The sequence below is a fragment of the Lathamus discolor genome, chromosome 3, assembly GCF_037157495.1.
Source record: "Lathamus discolor isolate bLatDis1 chromosome 3, bLatDis1.hap1, whole genome shotgun sequence".
Lineage (NCBI taxonomy): Eukaryota > Metazoa > Chordata > Aves > Psittaciformes > Psittacidae > Lathamus > Lathamus discolor.
This window is the reverse complement of record NC_088886.1, coordinates 150,043,572-150,060,489: the sequence shown is the minus strand read 5'-3', so window position 1 is coordinate 150,060,489 and position 16,918 is coordinate 150,043,572. Positions and strand designations below refer to the sequence as shown.

The window sequence follows — 16,918 nt, the reverse complement described above, 5'->3', positions numbered from 1 at the left end:
GAGGGGATTACTGAGGAAAGGCAAGAATCAGGGCGTCTGAATGTTGCTTCCTCTTGTCTCCAGTCCCCTGGATACCTCCTCTTGCAAAACAAGACTTCTGTCTGCAAGAACGTCTCCTCCAGGACAGATGGAATGGTTTAGGTTGGAAGGGCCCTTAAAGCTCCTCCAGCTCCAACCCCTGCCACGGGCAGGGACCCCTTCCACTGGAGCAGCTTGCTCCAAGCCCCTGTGTCCAACCTGGCCTTGAGCACTGCCAGGGATGGGGCAGCCACAGCTTCTCTGGGCACCCTGTGCCAGCGCCTCAGCACCCTCACAGGGAAGAGCTTCTGCCTAAGAGCTCATCTCAGTCTCCCCTCGGGCAGGTTCAAGCCATTCCCCTTGGCCTGTCCCTACAGGCCCTTGTCCAAAGCCCCTCTCCAGGTTTCTTGTAGGTGAAGAAGTACCATGGCTCCTAAATTAATTAGCCAGGAGAAAGGAATGTGAAGCTGCTTCCAAAGAACATGCACTTTATATAATTATTAATGCCTTACTGGGAGGGGAAAGAGATTTTCCATAGATAAGGGGAGAACTTAAAGAAGTTGCACAACCATGAAATAAAGTTGGAAGAAACTTCATCCAACCTTTCTTGCTCCAGCATCCCATGCTTGAGGCCAAAATACCACTCTCGATACAGCATAACAGAAATGGAGCCTTTGTGCTCCACCTCAGTGGTCCTAGCCCTGCTTCCTTGCATCAACCAGGCTACTTCTAAGTCCATGTTTACACTGCGGATGTGTTTTAGGATACACTGATGAGCTGGAGCCAGCAAGAATGAGTAAGCCCAAAGCTGATTCTCTCTTCAGTTGCTGGCTATAGGAAAACATCATATGATGCTCCGATACAGTGCTTCATCCACAGAACTGCATCACTGCTCCACAAAGTCTAGGAGCGAGGGATCTGCAGAATGAGGCATCTTTAAACCCACCTTCAGTGGTGTTTAAAGGCAAGGTCTGAAGAGAATTTATGCTGGTAAGAAAGGGGAGAGGATGAAACACGAAGCTGCTGTGGGATTTGAAGCAATTTAGCTCTATTGACGGAGCCTACTTGCTTCATCAGAAAATAAATCTAAGGAATTGGAAGACTGAAAGGCTGCAGCAAGAACAAGATAATAGCAGGTAGATGTCTGTGTGTGCAGCCCAACAGAGCTCCAACAGCGGCTTTTCTTTGTCTGCCTCTCATCCCGCTGGTCCTCTGTCTTTTCCTCTCATCCCATCACAAATCAAATCCGTTCTCAGAAATGTCAGCTCTTTGGCAACCGTTTCACCCTTGCTTCCAGTTTGCCAGGGATGCTGCGGGGCTTCTGACAGCTCCTGGAGAGACCCAGCACCTGCACCCCGGGATTCACACTGTGGAAGTTGTGTTATTCCAGTAAAAGATGTGGAATCCTAGAATCCCAGGCTGGTTTGTGTTGAAAGGAACCTTAAAGCTCATCCAGTTCCAACCCCCTGCCACGGGCAGGGACACTTCACACTAGACCATGTTGCCTAAGGCTCTGTCCAACCTGGCCCTGAACACTGCTGGGGATGGGGCTTCTTTGGGCAACCTCTTCCATGGCCTCACCATCCTAAAAGGGAAGGACTTCTTTATTATAGATTAATATATATAATTATATATATTTAATTATGTTTCCTGCTTTCTGTACATTCCTATTAACCCAAAAGGTAACGCATGGTCCCAGCCTTGAGAGAAAGGCCTTCAAGGAGGAGAACCTATAGTGTTATTAAAGCATATGACACTGAGTATCGTCTCCCACTTTCCTTCACTTATTCAAACAACAGCTCTCCAAATCCTTGCAAAGCTCCCACATTTGCTGAGGAACGGCCACTACACCCTTGTTAGCAGCCTGGTGGATCTGTCTCTTTATTCTAGAGCACAAGCTGTGAATGTACTAAAGAAGTTAGAAAATCAGAGGCAGCACAGCAAATAACAGCTACAGACACATGATTTCTGTAACTGCAAATATATCTCAGCCTAAAAATACAGGAAATGCTCTAATTTAAAGTGCAGATAATTGGGCAAATGCATGGGAATGTGTAAGATCCCAGCAGCAGCTAATTTAATGACTTCAAAGCGGCATTTGTCAAAGATTTCTATGTATGAAATCGAAAATGATGAGTATCTAGGAACATATTTAAGTATTCAAGACTACATATCTCTATAATTGTTACAGAAATGGCATTAAATGGAAGCCTGCCCGGCCAGCTCTTCCCTCCATCCTCACTTTAGTGTTTGCTCTAAACATTACAAACCTTGGAGCAGCTTCAAAGCCCCATTTCAGTAAATAGAAAGCATTGCACAGGCACTATTTTCTCCTTCTTAGGATGCCAGAAAGCTTTTGCTTCCCACTCTTCAATACCCTATTCCTGACCACTCAATTCACGCTTGTATTATTCCATGAGTAATAGCAGCTTTTTTATAGGAAAACACATTATTTTAAGGTTCTGCAAGTCATCTTTTGGGATGCGGGAAAACCCTTGGACCTATTAGGCTTTAGCGGAGCTGTTGTTGTGGCAACTGGAGGCACTGACTTTTGGGGTTAAAGAAAAATGGAAAACATCATCATACTTCATTTGAAAACCCATTTTACCAGCATGGCCCATGTTGTTCTGTGTGAAAACCCAGGTATTTTACAGTCTGGAAATGGAGAGGAACAGGAGGAAAGAGAAGTCGGGGTGCTGCCGAGGTACGGCTCTCCTTCCTCTGCCTTGGCTGTTGTTGGATAGGAAGTTCTAGAAGGTAAATGTTCCAATGGAAGAATTAATTTCTTATCAACACTTAATGCTGGCTAATTTTTTGATCTCAAAACCTTTGGGTAAGGGCTATTTCAAGGGCTGCCCCTGCATCTCCTCCACTTGCTATTCCCATTAGGGCAAGTGAAGGAGATGCTGAATGTGGCTTTTCCTCCTCTACCAAGACAAGGTATATTTGGCCATGAGCTCTTCGGGTATTTGAGTACAGAACACAGATGTATTGTAAATATATTCTGGAGTGGCACAGGTTGTGCCTCGAGGCACCAGATGATGTACTCAGATGGTAGGAGGGAGGAACGCTCTTGCAGCTTTACAACAGTGTGTTGCTCATGGTACTTGCATTGTTATCAGTGTGGTGGCTTTGGGATCTTCCACCTTTTTTATCTTTCAAGGTGAAAAGCAGCAGTCTCTGTTCCCACTGGCTGCTCATGTGAGGATGCTGTTTCGAGGCGGCAGCACAGTATTCCTGCTGTCATTCCAATGCCAACCAGGGGAAGAGCTCAGGAATCAATAACTCTCCAGTGACTGAGTTCTCAGCTGAGAAGATTCAGTCACTTTCTGGGACGGAATCCAAGCAACACTGAAAACGTGTTTGGTTTTTCTTTCAGTAGTGCTGCTCTGAAGGAGAAGAATGAAAGCAGAAGATGGAACAGCACAAATCCACCCCCCAGCAGCACTGGGTACGGGTACACACACATCGCCGGGATCACATCACTCTCAGTTTCCCAAACAGCTCTTGCAATAGTTTCGCAGTTCAGTTGAGCTTCACATTTTTCATCTCCAGCTACATAAAATTCGTGGTGCTTTATCCCATTCCCCTCACCCAGTCCCAAAAGGCATAAACAAATCCCTATTTCTGCCACCTCTCAGAATGCTGCCTGCAAAGCTACCCAGAAGGGAAAAAGAAAATCAATCTCCTTCTTAGTATTCCATAGTACATTTATAACAATTTGTTTCAATCACAATTTATCTATCTTAAAAGGCACAGAGGCAATGCTGGTTGTGCATGCCCTGATCCCACAGTGCTGCTCATACATCTGCCTTGAGGGTAGAGTTATTGACTCCTTTTGGGGCCAAGCGCAGCTCAAGGACCTTTCCATCTCAGACCCTGAGCTCCTCTGCGATTAGACATGGAAAATGGAAACTAAAAAGGATGTGAAAGCTTTGGTCAAGTGTGCTTTTCCTGCAAACAAACCCTTGGACCCTGTCTGCTGCAGACAGGACACGGCATCTCTTGGGAGGTGGCATCCATCAGGAGATGGCATCCATTAGGAGATGACACCCATCAGGAGATGGCATCCATCAGAAGCTGTAGGCAAAGCTCACTATGCGATGTTTTTTTTCACATGTAAGAATGTGTTCGTACTGTAGAAAAAGAAATGTATATGAAAAGTTTGCAATTAAATGCTTTCATCTTATATTTTTACATATCAGGTTGCTTAAAGCAAACTAACTTGTATATAAACAGAAGAGAAATGCTCACTTACTCTGCCTTTAAACACCCAGGGAGATATGTAACTTTATATAGCAAAGGATTCCAAATCTCTCTGCTGTCCATCTGATTCATAACAAATTACTCTGATTGTTCTGTCCGACTGTGGTGCAGGGCTGAGTCTGTATCAGCAGGGGCAGAGTTGGTAAGGTGCTCATCAAGGAAGGAACCCAATCTCTTCTCTTTTCTCTCAGGTGATGAGGTCTGTCATGTCAAGCCACAATTTTCATTGCAAGTTATATGATGCTTCTTTAGGTGGCTGTGCGAAACAACACAAGGAATCAAAATCACACCATCAGCAGAGACTGGATTAACTTCGAGGTGACAGGGAAGAAAAAGGCAAATTATGGTTATATTTGTAGAGTCATTCCTGAGTTTTTGATTCGAGACACAAAAACTTTGAGCTGAATCGCTGAAACCTGAGTATAATTGAAAAAGATTGCTTAGAAAGGAACTACAGGCTGTCCACTGCAGCTCTTGGTCTGTTATTTAGTGGGTTAAAAGGTCTGGGTGCTCAGTTCATTTAAATTGGCTTCTCTCAACTCTGCCAAAGGAAGACCACTAAGCAGCAGCTGAAAACTTACTCCTTCAAAGTTAGTAACAGGTAAAACATCTTAAATATATATATTTTTAAACATTTAATTCTTAAATCTATCTATTTTTAAATGTATTTCATGGGGACAAGTAGCACAGCTGATGGCACAGGGCTTATCGATAGCAGGTTTTACTTCAGTTTATTATGTCCATGGACCATAAATACTTGGACTGTGCTCTTTGTGTGCAACTAAACAGTGAGTGGAACTATTGGATTAATAAACCCATAAAGGTGGGTCAGTCTAATAGTGCTTACACACATCGCTATGGTTAAAATTTAACTGAAGGACAGGACAGAAAATGAGAGGCAGGTCTCTTGCTTCTTATTTCTTTAGAATGGCTGAAAAGCTTCCCTTTGTTTTTCAGTAGTTAAATCATATACTGACTGATTTCACTGTGTTACATATGCTTATTACAGATATGAAGCATATAAATCATTTATGCATAAAATGTATAATCTTTGAAGCAATGACATCAAACATATCATTAAAGTCCAATTTAATTTGAAAAAACAAGAATACACAAAACCATACCATATAAAAGGCCAGAAATAAAATGGATTGATTTCAAATGTGATTACTGCTTTAAAGTTTTGAATCAAGAAATCATTCTAGTAGACTTGCAGTATGATGCAGTATTACAGAGCGGGCAAGGTTGGATGGGGCTTGGAGCAACCTACTCTAGTGGAAGGTGTCCCTGCCCATGGCAGGGGTTGGAACTGGATGAGCTTTAAGGTCCTTTCAACACAAACCAGTCCAGGATTCCATGATTGTCTGTCATTTCAAATTCATAAAACCTTAATCTCCCAATGTCTTTCCAGTGCAAACCAGGCAAGTTTCAGGAACACAGCCCAACAGGTTTATTTGGCAGCACAACTAAACCACACTGCTTTCTAAAGGTCGATTAAAAACCTCTGGGTGCAGAAGCATGGGTTCAATATAACATGGAAAAATGACATCTGATTAATAGAAGTAAAAGCGTATGGAATCTCTGTTACTTTATCCCGATGGTAGATTATTAATGTATGCTTCAGATTCCACACGCACTGAATGGGGTCTCGAGTGCCTAATTTACCTAAATTCATGTCATTTGGCTTCTGCCTTAATAGTAAACAACGTATGTTCTGTCTGATATCCTGTTGTCGCTGCCTTTTGTCTTTGTATAGGTCAATTTGGGCAGAAAAAAGAACATATTCTCTTCCTTCAGTCCAGAAGAGATTTTCATCAGTATTGCTCCCTTTACATATCCACTGCTTCATTGAAATGAATCCCTATTCAAGGCATTTTATTCCTCCAGGTTGAAAAAACAGGTCAAATAAAGTAAGGAATTATGGGTAAAAATATGTGGAATTTAATGAAGAATTATAACTCTTTTTTAGAAAATAATCTAGTGACAGTAAATGGCACCTCCTTATCCTCCAAAACAAGGCAAGAGCAACATAGTGTTTTCACAATACAAAGAATGTAAGAGAGGTCATAAAAGAGACAGCTCTTAAGATGGGAATTTGAACAGAGAAGGAACATTTTATTACTCTTTCCCATAACACATCAGATACAGATGTGATATAGATGTAGGAATGATTATTTCCAGCCTATTTTCAGAAGAAAAAAAGTGAGAACAGGCCAGAAAATCTTTCAGGGAGTAAAGAACCTTGCAGGAAGCAGGAAGGAGAGCTGGAACCTAGCGAGGTCAGGCTCTAGTTGTGCCTCCAGATCCACGATCTGAAAAGCCATGGTTTGGCAGGACAGCCATAAATCCTCTGCCGATGATCCCTCCCGGCCTTTGCCAGGCTGGATTTGTTGTAACTATGGCAACACCTTTTCTCCAGATCAAAGTTCATGATTTTACATTTTTATGACCACTGCTGTTCGATTAAAGTTTACCAAGGTAGCTCCGTGCCAGCACAGAGAGCAGAGCACCGATAGCGAGGAAGAGGAAGCAACCTCATGCTAAGGAGGACTAAAGCGAAGAAAACACCCTGATCTGGTGGGAAAGCTCTGCCAAAATGCCATCGAGGACAAAAACAGCCATGTTTGGCTCTGCTTTTTTTACCTGCCTTTGCTCCTTCGTGGTGATTTGCGTTGTGTTGGCGAGCCAGCACTGGGTGAGTAGCGAGGTTCGCTTCTTGGGCACTAACTCCAGCACTACTGTAAGCCTCACCTATGGACTTTTTAGTGGTACCTGTGCACAGTCCGTCGATGCAGTACTTCAGCTTTCATCAAAGACTTTCAAAGGTGAGTGGTGGTGTGCCTGGAAATGAATGGTGGCTTCTTGCTCATGCAGGTGGCGGATGTAGGAACCACAGCTCATTCTTGTCTTGATCTGTAGCTATAATGCTTTAAGTGAGAGCAAGTGTAACTATGTCTGATGGGCATTCAAGTGGTATAAAATAAGGCCCCTGAAAGCACAGAAATGCTGCTGCATTCTTGCCAACAGCAATTCTTCAGACTACCTGTGATCTTGAAACAAGGGAAAAAGACAAAATAAGAACTTTATATAAAATTGACTGGAATTCTCAGAAGCTGTCAGTGAGGAAGAGAGAAGCAATACTCACCGTGCTATTAAAGGATTACAAATGTACTTCACCTTCCATTGTTTTTGAAGATTTCACTATGTTAAATTGTTTGATTTAAAGCACTTTGCCTCCTACTATCAAATTAGCATCACTTTTATAGAAGGTTCTGTGAGGCTGCTGAAGGGAAAGGAACATGTAAAACAATAATTTACATCGATACAGTGCTCATACATGTGCTGGGCCTACACGTTAATCACAATATTCCTTCAAGAGCATCTCATTCCAGTTTTAAGTGACATTATCAAACTTAACCATTTGGTTAGCATTTTCAAAAGGTATGCTTGCTCCTATCTCTTTTTCTTATTGTTAGACTGAATTACAACAGAGCTTGTCATCTTTTATAAGGTCTTTCTTCTCTCGCTCAGTGTGTGGTATTCAGTCCTTGCTACCACAGCTGAGATGAGATTTGGAAACAAGGTCATTAGAACATTTCAGCAACCGTCCAGTAGATTCAAATGAAACGCTATCTTATGTTGATGGGCAACAGATCTTATCTTTTGTGCATCTTCGGTTCTTGGTGTTTATCCTCAATGGTAGAATTGTTATAGAAGAAAATGAACAAAAATGATTAAATAATTTAGGAGGATGGAAGAACGGAGAGATAAGGGAGGAGAGATGCTACATAAGAATAAACCAAAGTTAAAAGTAATGGGAAGATCAGAAAGGGTTTGACCTAGAAGGTTGCCCCATCCCTGGCAGTGCTCAAGGCCAGGTTGGATGGGGCTTGGAGCAAGCTGCTCTAATGGAAGGTGTCCCTGCTCGTGGCAGGGAACTGGAACTGGATGAGCTTTAAGGTCCCTTCCAACACAAACCAGTCTGGGATTCTGTGATGAAAGTTAAGATGAGCATGAAAAATCTAGTACGAGAAGCAAAGCACATCAAAAAGTGAAACAGAAACAAGAAATTACTCGTACCAAGTACAAATCACAGACTCAGTACTGGTTTCACTCAGTTCAGCAAAGATTTACTTACCTCTGTGCACAAGTAGCCTTACTGATGTGAAGACAAGCAGTCACAAAGCCCAAAGGCAGATAACCCCGAAAGCTGTTGCAAGGATCAAGGATTTATCTTCCTGCCTGACCAAGTGCAAAGTGATAACTCTGATATAGAATCATAGAATCATAGAATAGTTCGGGTTGGAAAGGACCTCAATATCATCCAGTTCCAACCCCCCTGCCATGGGCAGGGACACCTCACACTAAACCATCCCACACAAGGCTTCATCCAACCTGGCCTTGAACACTGCCAGGGATGGAGCACTCACAACCCCCCTGGGCAACCCATTCCAGTGCCTCACCACCCTTACAATAAAGAACTTCTTCTTTACATCCAATCTAAACTTCCCCTGTTTCAGTTTGAACCCGTTACCCCTTGTCCTGTCACTGCAGTCCCTGATGAAGAGTCCCTCCCCAGCATCCCTATAGGCCCCCTTCAGGTACTGGAAGGCTGCTCTGAGGTCTGGAAGGCTGCTATGAGGACTATATAAGGTTTATATTTATGAGGTTTATATAAGGTTATATCTCCCCATGCCAGCTGGCTCAAGCCCCAGATCTTGCACCATGTGGGCAGACTCTCAGTGGTTTTAACGGGGCTCCTGTGAAACCGGGAGAGCTGATTGCAGGGCAAGGATGGAGTCTGGAAGGTATCTGGGGCATGTGCCTTGCCTTTGCTTGCACAGCAGCTAGTACAGCCCAAACCCAGGGCCCGGGAGCTGCCATCAGGTAGATTTTAATTGCAATTAACGACAAGCCGTCACAGACTACTTACATCAGGAAAGGGTTTCAGTTTTATGTACAATCTATGTGCATCTTATAGAATCATAGAATCGCAGAACGGTTTGCATTGGAAGGGATCTTAAAGCTCATCCAGTTCCAACCCCTGCCACGGGCAGGGACCCCTTCCACTGGAGCAGCTTGCTCCAAGCCCCTGTGTCCAACCTGGCCTTGAGCACTGCCAGGGATGGGGCAGCCACAGCTTCTCTGGGCAACCCAAATCTTGGTGGTGATCGTGGTGGTTCCCCCCCCCCCCCCCCACTATGTTTAGGCTTTTGTGCTTATCATGTATAAAACATGGTATCAGCTCTCACATATCCATTTAGGGATGAACAAAACAAGTGAGCTTCAGGAGTCACTGGTTGCTTTGATCAGCTGCTAAAAGAAAGTCATGCTTTATGAATAATCTAAATACAGATTTGCCCACATCCCTCACTAGTTGAGTTGGGCATATATCCAAGGTGAAATGAACTGATTTAACGTTAATTCTTAGGCATTATAAGACGCATGATTGCCACGTATTAAGTATGATTCTGTACATTCTTGACATAGGAAAAATACTTCATAGCACTGCATACATACTATTTTTTAAACTCAAATAACCACGTCCTCCTAAGACAGTAGAAGTTTTTCCTTTCGTGATATCCTAAAGTAAATGGATTGCCTATGCTATGGAGAAAGGAAGTGCTGTGCTTTCTCTTCTCTAACATTTCAGACACCAATAAGAAGAGCTAAAGCGTCTTTTTAAATCACAGCACGATCTGTCACTCAGCAAATACACCTTGGCTTTGGGTCTGTGCTGCGCACCCTGAGGGTGTTGCTCAAATGGCTTTGTCATATTTGGGCGTGAGCATAGGAAAATGGGAATCATGGAAGAGTAAATAAAACATGATGGCTTAGGGATATAGATTACGTGTTAGCAACAGCCCTGGTTAGCTTTTATTAGTGGCCATACAAAGGGAGATTATCAACACATAATCTTTATAGAATCATAGAATAGTTAGGGTTGGAAAGGACCTCAAGATCATCTATTATAAAGACCATAGCTTATTCTTTTGGAAATCACAACATTAAAGGACGTATCTGAGTGTAAAGAGGAAAGAAAAACAAAGGAACAAAGCTTCTGCAAGTGTACAGTGCATGAAATGCCTGCTCAGGGTAGCCTCTAACAGACTGCCGTGAGTGATCTTAATAGAGCAATAAATCAAGCGGTTGCTTCGGAAGCTCTGGGGATGAGCAGAATGATCTGGAAGAATGTAAAAATTATTAAATAACCTAAATCCTTAGAGTCTTCATTAGCTGTTTTAGTGATTTATCTTAGAAAGGACCCACCTATGAATGTCATAGTCTGTAAAAGAGCCTAAGCTCTGCTTGCTTACAAGTCAAACACGTAAATATTGTGAGCAAGCTGTAGGAAGAGCACACCCAGAGAGTCCTGTAACACCAGGATTCATCCATGTGTTGGCAACCAGCGAGACCAACAGCACTCGAGGAAGTCCTTGCAATTCGCTATAGCAGAGAGGAATCTGTTCATGTTGACTTTTAAAATACATGAAAAATGCTTGGAAATTGCTGGGACTTCATTATTGTTGTCATTGGTTTCCAGATGTGCTGTGGGAGCTCGTGGAAAGTAGAAAGCTGAGCTCTACTTTGGGGGGTTTCATTTGGTTTTGGGAGTTTTGGCTTTGTTTTTAAAGGAACAATTCATTGGGTATCATAAGTGGTTGTAGACCTCATAAAAGGTGCCAGAGCAGCACTGCTTAGAATGTACTTTCAGGCTGGCAACTGGACACCAATCACAATCAGTTCAGTAAAAGTTTGCAAACTTCTATCCATCCATCCAAGTGTTAAAGATGAAAAGACAATAAACAATAAGGGAGAATCAGAAAATTAAGGAGAGACCTTGGCAAAGGCAAACCCTTCTGCTTTCATTGTGGAATTAGGTTGTTTTATAGCGATGCAGAGGTTATCCAGCTGTGGGCTACTATGAATCCCATTCAATACATCAGCTACTGCGGAATCCTTCGGTTTGCACAGACTGCTTTATTTAGGAAAACAGCATGTCTGTTAAACCTTTACTCCTGTGCTATTGCAGGTGTGCTTACAGCCAGAGCCTGGCAGAACAGCATCCCCTGAACTGCGGATCACGGTCAGAGACAGACAAGCTCAATCAGGGGGAGCAGTAGGTACAGCCAGGCAATTGTGGAGGTGTTCTGAGTGAACAGAATAAGCGAGGCTGCCAAGGGGAAATTACACAAACCTGTCTGGTTCAGCTCCAGATTTATTTCTTGAGCTAGGCAGTGCCCAAGCAGTAAAGCTGCTTCGGTACAAGTGCATGCTACAACGAGCATCGTTCTCCCTTGCATTTAATTGAGTGATGTCTCCTGAATGCCTGTTTTTCCTATTCTTCTAGGACAATTGCTTAAATTTACAACTGATTTCCATAACACATCCTTACCTGCCATTTTCCTCAAACAGAAATCAACTTCTACTAGCAATATTATACAAATGACAGAGAAGCTCTCCATTTATTCCCAATAGCTCCTTTTGTTATTATTTTCTTTTTATGGGGCTTTCACTATTTTTCCTGCTATGATTTCTCCAATTTATACTCTGAATACTTTGCAGTAATGGCTTTGTAATAAAAACTACAGAGAAAGGAAGTTTTCCTATGGATGGCTGTCTATCACAATTCCCATTTGAATAGAGCTTGAAAACGTTGCCATACTTGTTACAGGGTAAGGCAGTCACAGGCACGTTATAGCTGCCTTTCAAGCTTTAAATTAAAAGGAGAATAATATATTTCAATGCAGCTGCACTGCAATTACAATTTGAGTATATTGCACTCACTTAGCAGCATCATATCAAATACCTACAAGGATTTAGGCAAAACCAATATATTGATTACAGACCTGGGGGGATTGACTATGTGCCTATATATATATATATGTATATGTATATATATACACATAGCCATCCACACATATAGCTACAGAAACTACAGCACGCAATAATCTATGCGTATAAACTGTAGTTAGCTAAAGGAGAGGTGCCAGGATGCTCAGCTCCTGGACACGTGGCCTCAGCCTTGAGAGTTGTAGCCCAAGGGCAGGGCTGAGCCCACATACACCCAATGCCAAGCCCAGGGCCACCAGACCCTTGGGACCCACAGCTCTCTGTGCACCCAGTCCTTCCAGTGAAAACCAAGCAGGAGTTGCTCTTTGCTTTCAAGAGAATGAAGCAAATACTGCCTCCACCTATTCTTTTTCTGCAGGACATGGAGACACACATATCTAATCAGGATACAAACACCAGCTCCACCATGCCTCATCTGTCCATAAAGCACAGAATCCTGGAATAGTTTGGGTTGGAAGGGACCTGAAAGCTCATCCAGTTCCAACCCCCTGCCATGGGCAGGGACACCTTCCATCAGGCCAACTTGCTTCAAGCCCCATCCAACCTGGCTTTGACCATGATTAGTTACGTTTGTCCTACAAATTCAGGCTAAAGGCTTTACTGGACTTGTAGAAGCTGCTCCCCTTGCCAGGTTTATTCCACATGAGAGGGACTGCTGTTATATTAGAAGGAAATAATCTGCAGGTGGAGCCAAGTTTTAGAAAGGCATCTGTACAAGTTACCAGGCATCTCAGGAGCTATGGGCAGAGGAATACTTGCTTTTCCGATCTGATTTAAGCATAAGATTTCTGTCTGGCCATGTCAAGAGGAAAGATTTACTGAAGTATTACAGAATAGGAGTTTCCTACCCAACCGATGCTCAGGAAGTTTATGTGCCTGCAGGATTATCAGCCATGCACTTATTTCATCCTAATGTACCTTCATCCCGTCACGGATTTGGGCTCAAGTGCTATGTCTGAACCTACTGTTCCTTCTACATCCCACTCTCTACAGATCAGCCGAATCACTATTATTAGTTTTTAATTACAGCCATGTCAGTAAGCCGTCAGTTCTTCTGAGCCCACCAGACTGTGCTGGAAGGCAGATTATCAATGCTAATCCATTGTATTTCAGTTGCAGATAACCTCAGCAACACCAGTGCAAAAAGCATGATCACAGCTATTATTGTGATCCTGGTCCTCAGTTTACTGAGTTCCCTCCTGAGCTCTGGATTTACCTGCACTAACACTGTCAGTAATCCCTACCAGACGTTTTTGGGACCTATTGGAGTCTATACCTGGAATTCCTTATGTGGTGAGTAACGCATCCCATGCTGACCACTTTCTGCCCACCATATGGATGAATATTGAACTGTCATCAGTTCCAAGATTATGAAATACATATATGTGTGAAAAGAAGCACTTGGAAAAGTATTGTTTAGGTGGGTTTGGTTTTTAACTGCCCCTGCTGGGATACCTGGAAACTATCTTTTAAGTGCCAATAAAACAGTATTATTTACCTCAAGTGCTGCCATCAATCAGTAGGAATCAGGGTCCACCAGCAGCAAAAACAGGAATGAAAAAGCCCCAACAGGTACAGCATCATTTGATGCATGATGCACACTGAGAAGAATAAGATGACAAATATACAATGAAACTGTAAAAGAAAAGTATGCACTAGATGTGATTGCACTGCAGTCTGTAACCTCTTCAAGACCTTACGTCGTTATTTTATGGTATTTGTAGCATGTTTGTTACTAGGTTACCTACATATCAAATCAAGCCTCTAAGGTCTAATCCATAAGGTGGACTTTAGCTTCGTTTCTGACACGTGTTGAGTCACATACATCCACAGTGGCATTAACACAGGGATTTGGTAGTTAGGAGGACTGAGTCATGGCAAACTTTATTTCCTTCTCTAAAATAACACTTGCAGAGATCAAAATCAGGTTTAACACTCCCTAAGCAGAGAAAATAAAAGGTAGAGACACAGAGTTACTGGAGATGTGAGCCCTGTCAAACAGGTCCCTGGAGGTGTAACCCCTCATTCACCCAGGAATGCGCCCGATGCGCCTTCCTGCCCTCTTCACCTTGCTATGGTAATGACTCCAGCTCTCACACTCAATTTGTCTCAAGCGGGTTTTGTGTTCCTCTTATAATAGGTTCACATTCGGAAAACTTTCTTTGGAGACATCTGATTTCAGAGTACTTCAGTATGAATATCCTACCCTTCAAAGGCTAGTCAGGTCTGAAGATGCTTCACTAGTGGAGCTGGAGCTTGCTCTCCTTTGAGCAGCATCCTGTGCTTCAGCCACACTCTGTGAGCTGCCTTTGCCAAAACCGCACCTTGGTGCAAGGGAATCATACAAATAAATGTAGTCTTAATGATAGCAAGTGCAAGTGGGGGTGTGAAACCCAACCTTTTCTCTCCAACCACGGCTAACACGGAATTCAAAGATAGATGCTGAAACAGCTGTGGATGCCTTGAAACACAGTGAAAAAGGTGTGGAAAAGCCTAAGTTTAACAATCATTCAACTTTTGACACAAGCAGATGAGTAAGTTGCTCATTTCCCAAGCCCAGCACCCATTACACAGCCTGAATCTGCAAGCTTTGACCTGAAATGAAAGGACCATGGGCATGCCAAAGTAAATATTAGTGAGAAAGTAAACCCCCAAATGCATTGACTGAGGACTGTGGTTACTCTTTACTGCCCTGTAAGTGCTATGACCTGGAAGCCTATTTTGCCCTGGGCACATCTTGATAAGAATTCATGCATCATTTGATGTGTGAGTGTATCTTGAAGGTTCCTAATTCTCCTGCCAGATGGCATGAAAGTCCAATGTCCTCCTGAATAAAAACCCTGAACCTGTTTCAGCATGAACATCTGTAGGAGGGTGAACCTGGAGGGGAAGGAATACACATCTCACCAATGGTCAGAGATTGTGCCTGCACTATGAAAGTAGAAATGTAAAAGCATTATTTAGCTAAACATCAAAGTAACCAAACTTCTACCATCATCATATATTTCTATGGCCACTCAGGATATTCAGAAGGCTATAGGAAGTAGATCCAGAACATGGAACCCCAGACTGTTTTGTGTTGGAAAGGACCTTAAAGCTCATCCAGTTCCAACCCCCTGCGACGGGCAGGGACACCTTCCACTAGAGCAGTTGCATCTCATTTTAGCTCATCACAGTGTTATTGAATAATTTGGGTTGGAAAGAACATGAGGTCTTTAAGTTTAAGCTCTTGAGCAAAGCTGGGCCATCCTTGGATGCAGACCAGGTTGCTCAGGGTTTATCCAGTTGTGATAATACGCACTCCATGAGTTTGGGCTTGTCCCAAATAGACATTCTGGAAATCACCCAAGGGGTGAATATATTGTACTCTTCAGCACTAAATTCAGTGTAAAACAATTACATTGAATGGCCTTATCTAAGAATAGTCAAAAAGAATCCATTTATTCTAGCAGAAATTATAGGTGCCAGTGTGAAAACACCCGGTAGATACTATTTAGTGGGACAAAAGTTCTTTAAATGCCCTCCTATTTTACTAATGGAAAACTCTAGGTTGATCTTTGTCCTACTCCAGGTATTCTAACCAATTCAAGTAGACTGTTTACAAGTAGCTACATACGTATTACTACAGCTTCACCTCTAACATTTGTATTTATGTTTTCTAGGAATCTTCACACTTATAGCCATGATACTTTTCCCTGTGAGCATAGAAGAAAACAGCCTGTCTGTCAAATTGGCCCAAGGATGCTTTGCTTTTCTGCAGACACATGTGGGATCGGAACACACGTATGGATATTCATACTGGATCATGCTGCTCATCATTTTTCTGAACATTGCTTCTATCATCATCATATACTTCTATGACCATGCGAGATATTCTAAGAAAAAAGAACAGGAAAGACCCATTGAAAATGCACCGAAAGATGTCATTCTCTTTTAGGGAATACCACTGCAAAGAGGGTGTAAAAGAAACTGGCTATTTAACACGGACAATAGTAGCTGATCGTTTCCATCCAAATTGAATCGTGTGTATACTTCGATTATCAAAACAGCTTATTGTGTCTTCAGTGCAATTTGATTTTATCCTTATGCTGGGTATTAGTGTCATACTAATATGTTTCCATTGGTAAACATGCTGCCTACACACCTCTGAGTAGATATGGCCCAGAAGGCACAATGCCAGAGCTGTCCCATAGGAATGGACCTCGAGCACCTTATGGCTCTGCTCTTCCCCAGAGAGACTGCTGGAAGGGTTTCTCCTCTCCATACCACTGCTACCACCTTCCCAAGAGGAATGCTGCCTTCTTGCCCATGCAGTGCAGAAGGGTTGGTTCCAAATTCTGCCTTCTGGATCTTGCTGGAAAAGATCTGTGATGGCTGACCTGGCTCTCTACCAACATCATCACGCCATGCATGTGCATTACCCTTGGTGTTTGAATAGGAAGGACAAAGACATTGTTTGGGTTGTGTATGTAATTTATGATCTCAAGGGGCAAGGAGAGTGCAAACACCAGGAACACTGGGATGGTGAGACATGGCCACCAAGGTATTGGTGCTCCATTTTGTCCTGCAACTGTCCTTAGGAATCTTCTCCTGCTGGTCCCCATGGCACTGCCCTGGTGTCTGCAGGCAGGATTGCAGGAGTGTGAGCACTTGAACAAAGTCACCTGTGGTCTGCCACCTCCACATCAAACCTCGCAACAGTGGCAGCACAGACCCTGTCCCATGCTTCCTTTGCTCGGTGCTTTCACCCAAGGCTGGGATAGCAAAAGGATGTCCCATA

General features: G+C 43.0%; 1 protein-coding gene across 1 annotated transcript; it reads left to right on the top strand.

Annotated features, from left to right (window-relative positions):
* Positions 1-6,793: 6,793 nt before the first annotated feature.
* Positions 6,794-16,590, top strand: CLRN3 (clarin 3). Its single transcript, XM_065672973.1, has 3 exons — positions 6,794-7,109; positions 13,252-13,431; positions 15,801-16,590. Exons 1-3 carry the CDS (start codon positions 6,881-6,883, stop codon positions 16,073-16,075), a joined length of 684 nt encoding a protein of 227 aa, XP_065529045.1. The 5' UTR covers positions 6,794-6,880; the 3' UTR covers positions 16,076-16,590.
* The last annotated feature ends 328 nt before the right edge of the window (positions 16,591-16,918 follow it).

What these genes read in the sequence shown, in the direction of transcription:
- CLRN3 (XM_065672973.1), top strand. Translation starts at nt 6,881, where the DNA reads ATGCCATCGAGGACAAAAACAGCCATGTTTGGCTCTGCTTTTTTTACC. An exon ending in TTCATCAAAGACTTTCAAAG is followed by an intron (nt 7,110 to 13,251) that starts GTGAGTGGTGGT and finishes ATTGTATTTCAG; the next exon opens with TTGCAGATAACCTCAGCAAC. An exon ending in TACCTGGAATTCCTTATGTG is followed by an intron (nt 13,432 to 15,800) that starts GTGAGTAACGCA and finishes TATGTTTTCTAG; the next exon opens with GAATCTTCACACTTATAGCC.